This window comes from Theobroma cacao, chromosome 6, assembly GCF_053813885.1.
Source record: "Theobroma cacao isolate CCN51 chromosome 6, ASM5381388v1, whole genome shotgun sequence".
NCBI lineage: Eukaryota > Viridiplantae > Streptophyta > Magnoliopsida > Malvales > Malvaceae > Theobroma > Theobroma cacao.
In genome coordinates, this window is record NC_142644.1 from 6,838,269 (window position 1) to 6,844,417 (window position 6,149).

General features: G+C 34.2%; 1 protein-coding gene across 4 annotated transcripts; it reads right to left on the reverse strand.

Moving 5' to 3' along the window:
* Positions 1–3,228: 3,228 nt before the first annotated feature.
* Positions 3,229–6,149, reverse strand: LOC18595557 (Tetratricopeptide repeat (TPR)-like superfamily protein). Of its 4 annotated transcripts, none has more exons than XM_018123920.2 (3): positions 6,027–6,149; positions 5,100–5,298; positions 3,229–5,008 (listed from the first exon to the last, which is right to left on the reverse strand). In XM_018123920.2, the coding sequence occupies exon 3, from the start codon at positions 4,910–4,912 to the stop codon at positions 3,374–3,376; it is 1,539 nt and encodes a 512-aa protein (XP_017979409.2). In that variant the 5' UTR covers positions 4,913–5,008; positions 5,100–5,298; positions 6,027–6,149; the 3' UTR covers positions 3,229–3,373. The 4 variants fall into 4 exon arrangements, with proteins under 4 accessions (XP_017979409.2, XP_088663836.1, XP_088663837.1 ...); XM_088807710.1 differs by having other exon boundaries at positions 5,100–5,183; positions 6,027–6,108; XM_088807711.1 differs by having other exon boundaries at positions 5,100–5,178; positions 6,027–6,086.

Here is a 6,149-nt window from a genome sequence, read left to right on the forward strand (position 1 = left end):
TGACTTTTTCTTTTTGAAGTCTATTCTAAGTTACACAAATAAAAGAAGAATTCATGATAAAGTTTAAAGATATCATGGAAATTAATTATATTCGCATAATTAGATATTATTTTGATTGCTTTCATTCAATTTTCTTTTGGGACTATATTCTTAGTTATTTTTTACCAACTAGATGTAGAACAATTTAGTTACCAGCTTCTTATGAATTTCACAAGGACAACATTGCGAGAATTAGTGACGAAAAATGATTGAGAAAGAAATTAAGAGTAAGTATGATAGTTTATATTACTTTAAAAAAATTAAAGACTACAAAGAATACGATAGATAAGAATCAAATTCAAATTCAACTCAACATTTAAAAAGAAAAACTAATATTTTTTTTTATTTTAATCAATCAAACTTATATCTCTATCTTCTTGTTTGAGAATCACATAATACCTTAAAAACTTTCCAAATTAATTAGGAAAATTTAAATAAATTCTTTATATTTCATTACATTCAATCAAACTCTTATAATTAATTATCAAAATGCCATCTTTCATCATATACATGACGTTAATGTGACATGATGACATGTCATACTCGATGATAACATGACATCTAATGTAACATGATGACATAACTATGTGACATTTTCACTTTTCACATCAATATCATGTCAACACCATATGAGTATAAAATGACAAATAATATTTTGATCAATAACAATTAATTAACCATGAATTATAAAGATCTAATTGGCCCAAAATAAACACAATAGAATAATAAAAACTTATTTGAACTTTTTTGAATAATTCATAGACATTTTTAAGAATTATGCCTTTGAAAATCTCTGAAATTATTATATTTAGTGCTTATTAGAGCATCGTGTAGAATAAAAACTTGACCAACTTCAAATATGTTAATAGTTTGCTTTCACCATTTCTGAAGTATTTCAAGTTTTCTAGCAAAGCCTTTTCATCATTTTCTTGTTGCTATGACTCCTCTATCAGCTGGACATAGTCATAAGAACCTGCAACGACTATAAGTAGGATATAGAGCACCAACATATAAAAATATGATTGGTTGGGACCCATCAATCTCATGTGGCAAAATATGCTACAAAATTAAACAATTACTCTACCATGCATATCACACCATAACAAATTCTGTAAATCATAAACTTTTCTCTCTTCCTACTGTCTACTTACCTACTTGCATCATCCTTACTCTATTCTTCCAATGCTTGTTCCTATGATCAGTCATTTAACTTGTCATTATAAGCACAAATTGGAAACAGCAATAACAATAATGATCATAATAATGACTAGCACCGCGAAGGGAGAGAGAAACATTTCCAAGAGGCCACCTGGTTAGAACTCGAGACTATAACTTAAAGGTCTGAGGTTTAAATACTAGGAAGGGAGTGGTGGATTTATGGGACAAGAGAGGGCTACCTCTCATTGTGTAGTCCAAGATCACAATACCAAAACAAAAGGCGAGAGAAAAAAAGGAAAAGTATTATATAAGATTGACAAAATTTTCAAAGGAGAAATGTACGATATTGAGGTCATAATACTCTATAAAGCATGAAAATTCATTGTAAGCCATCAAAGCACGTTACTCCTTTACTTAAATACAAGTCACAAACTAATAGCAAGCAAGAAACAAGGGTGATAAGTGATAATTGCATACAACTCCATCATCAGTCTCTACGAATTATTACATTTAAATGAACCTAAACATTTGACTTAATGGTAAGTGCATGTATCCTCCACTTAAAGAATCAGATTCAAATCCACCCTCCCCAAAAATGAGAAAGAAATGGTCATGCTCAAAACTAAGTAATGGAGTGCAGCAATGTGACAAGGAGATTAGTTAAAGGAGACATGAAGCGCACACAAATTCATTGCAATTTTCTCATTATTCACCTAACTAGAGCACATCAAGTTAATCATCTAGACCATTCATTAAATACCAATCCCAGTTTTTCTTCACAAATTTGAGGAGCTTTATGTCAAATTTTAGCAAGAAATTTTGAATTATTCATACATGTTTCTTAGGAGATTTCAGAAGGGTATAATAAATTAAATGGTTCTTGAATATTAATCATACATGATTTAGTTATTTGAATATAAATCCAATGCAAGAAAAGGTCTAGTCATTGGCTAAATCAAATATCTCTCAACATATTAAATCTATCTTATACAGTCAAACTTTTAGTCCTACGAAAAAAGAAACTATTCAACAAGTACCTTCAAAGTCCTCCAAATGTTGCCTCAGCAAGCTTTGCATGATTGCATCCTCATCCTTCGGAATAACCTTCTTTCTTGCTCTTTCATTGCCATCCTTTTAGGACCAACCATTTCATGACAAACTCCTTCGCTTCCCTCACTCTAATTTGCTGCACCAGTTACAAGATCAACAATTACACCAATTTCCCATCCCAAAACAAATAAGTAAAGAAAATCACAAAGAAATTAATTATGAAAGCTCAGCAGATATGGAAAAACAAGAAGTGTAAAGCAGCACCAATTTTACAAATAAATTAGCATTTGTGGAAGAAACACCAAATAGCGAGAATGGAACCCAGGATTACAGTGACTTTACTTACTGCCAGAGGCAAAAACAGAAGAGAATAAAGAGAGGACTATGGTTTAGGGAGAAAGCTAATAGATGGCAGTCTTGGTGACAAAGCCAATAGAGACTTCAATCTTGACAGTACAGCATTCTTCTGTTAGTGCTGGTGGAAATTTAAGAGAGTTTGCAGCAGGGAAGGGCTAACCAGGGGAAGGAAAAACATTTAGTCATATGAATATGTAAAATCAACGACGCCAAAGGGTAAAAGTGGAACTTCATAAATAAGAAAGAGAAACTAATATGCTGTAGCAAGTCTGCAGCCTTTTAGGATATGTTACAGAAATGAAAAAAAAAAAACACAAAAACCCTCCACTCTACTGAATTCATTTATGTTTCCCAAAAATAAAAATTACCCTTAAATAAGGCTAATGGCCAGAAGGAACTCACTATTAATCATAATTAAAGCAGACAGGGTGAAAAATATCTTCTTGGAGGGGAAAAAGAAAAAAGAAGAGGGTTGTGAATAGTTATTTAAAAATTAAATCATAACAGACATTTATCTTCTAAATTTCTTAAAATCCATCCATCGATATATTTTTTGAAAATTAAATCAATAACCAATAAATGACAATAACTTCTGTCAGTGCACTTTCCATCTTTGAACCATCATTGAAGAAACAAATTATATCATCAAATTCAGTGAGCTGTCACATAGTGCAGCTAAGAAATAATGGGTAAAAACAGGCCAGAACCAATTCGGATAAAATGAATCCAGCTTCTATATATTTTACAAGAAACAATGTTACTTCAAAACTCAGCACGTGGAACCAATAGCTTGCCCTCTAGATGAAGGCAAAACAGATTGCAGTTTCATTATCATCCTGTCGAGGTCCATCAACTTGTCCATCTCATCATACTGCTTTAAAAATCTTTGAATCATACGATATACTGATTCACTCATATGCCTTCCTCTCTCCAACATTTGCTTGCAGCATTCAAATGCTTCTGGCAACCGTCCTCGGGAGCACAATCCTGTTACTAAAAGATCCAATGCATGACTATGAGGACAATACCCTTTCTCTACTAGATAATCCCACAAATTTAAACCCAAATCCAGATTCTGATTTTCACAAAAATATTTCATTAGCATCACCACTGTTCGGGTCTTAGGAATGAAATTTCTCTGTGTCATTTTATAGTAAAGCTCACAAACTCCCTCAATACCACTCAACTTCATCATTCCTAAAAACATTGTATGATACGTCAAACCATCATGCTCAATCTGCTTCCTCTCCATCTCATCCATCAATTCAATCGCAGACTTTATATCTCTGGACCTAATAAGAGAACTGATCAAAGCATTATAAGCTCCAACATCTGGTTGTAAATTCCTTTTGGGAATTTCATCAAACAACTGCTTTGCCTTTGGCATATTTCGAGCAACTCCAGCTCCATGAATCAAAGTAGTGATTGTTTCAAGTGTAGGCAAGCAGTGGACCTGTTCCATTTCTTCAAGAAGTCGCAAACCATCCCCCAAACATCCCTTTTTACAGTAAGCATCAATCCGAATGTTATATGTCATACTGTTAGGCTTGAAACCTCTTCGAACCATGTCATGCGAAAAAAGTTCCATTGCAGCAACATTGCCTGATTCCTTGAATCCCAAAAGCAGAATATTCATGGTCTTGGTATCAGGAGAAAATCGAGAATGCATCTTTTGGAATACTGATCTGGCCTCCTTCATCTCCCTCTGTGAGCAAAAAGCTCGAAGGAGGACATTGAACTCATCAGTACTAAAATTTCTCCCAACAAAAACATCAGTCTCCATCCTTTTGAATGCTTTAAGGGTATCTTCATAGGATTGGAACTTTGCAATTTTTGCTAACATGATGCTCATTGATTTAAGGGTAAGCAAGTAAGGGTGTGTGTGTCCCATTTCTATCATCAATTCCCAAGCTTTATCAAAATAGCGCATGCGTGTGAGGATGTGGAGCGTCTTTTCAAAAGCGTCCACACTTGGAGTAAGCTGAGAATAGTGGACGGAATACTTGAAGAACTCCAAGGCTTTCAGACCATTTGAGTGTGCTGCAAAGAGTCGACCAAGAACACTCTCCACAAAAGATACAGAAAGGGCAATGGGTGGGATCTGCTGGAGAAGGGTAGGTTGAAGTGGTTCATCAGGAAATGGATGGTCATTGATGATTCTGGTGATTCTTTCAATTTCAGTTTTTATTTCAGAGGATAGAGGTAATGAGCTGGATGATTTAGAAGCAACAGAGAGAAAAAGAGAGAGATTGGTTTTTGGAATTTGAATAAGTTGACTAGATCCCTTCATTTTCAATAATAAAAGCATTTTCTCCCCTTCTAAATTAGTTATGGTTGCAATTGTGAACCAATTTCAACCTTCTTGTTTTGTGCCAAAATGGTCACTCTTTTGAACTATAATAGCCTGCATAAACAAAGCCTATCAGGGTTAAAAACAAGATATTTTAATTCAAATGACAATTAAACTAACTTGACCAAGCTCATAATGAAATCACCTTATGAGACCCCAGAAGCCTACTGTATTCCTAATGTCACCAACTGATTTGAAGCCTGCAGCTAATTTCAACCTGAGTCCTGACCTTTAAGTAACAAGAAGTATGAATCGTAGGAATCTCATGTTTTACAAGTGACTAGGGGCTTTACTACTAGGAAACACCTAATCTTTGTGGCCAGAAGCCTTATTCACCTGGATTACTGGTGCCATAAAACAGATTGAATTATAAGTAAAAGAAAATACTATATAATTTGAATTGCAGCAGAATATACAATCAACTAGTTCACAAGTTGTCTAATGAGTAAAGTAATAAGCACACTGCTAGGAATGACATAAACTCAGTGTGACCAATAACCCATTTGCATCATGATTTAAATCCAAAAGAAACAGCGCAGAGACTTGCACACTACTAATAATCATGTACATAAAGGTTGGGTTTGGATGATTAAAAATTCAAAGGATTTTAAAAAAAGCTGCAGCTAAAACCTCAGCTTTTCAAAATTCCTGAACTCTAAAAATCCAATGGTTGGATAACTTTTTTCTTTCAATTTCTTAATTCAGAACTCACTTCCAAACGCATGTTCAAAAAACTCAGCACCTGTTGTCCACTAGCTAATATAAACCAAAAATGAAAGATAAAATTAAAAGAAAAATCGAATTACAGGGATCAGAAAACCCAGAAAGCTGGAAATAACTTTGGGCTTTTGTTCTCCTGACTGTTGAAAACACCCATATTTTTGTGCAAAGAAAAAGAAAAGGATAGAGAGAGGACAAATAGCTCATGAATATTACAGGAAACAAGCAAAAATGAGACCCGCCATCACAAACCAATGATTAAAGCCATTGAACATCATCATGATCCAAGGCAATGGAAAAACATTAGAAAAACCCATAGAAAGCAGTAAGCGCTAAAAAGGAGGATTCATACCTTGCAAGCAAAGCAAATATTAACCGCAACTGATTCAAAAATATGGGTTGTCTTGCTGTTTCTTATAGTGGAACCATGAAAGGACAGAAACACAGAAGCAGTAGAATTACACGAGTGCAGAAG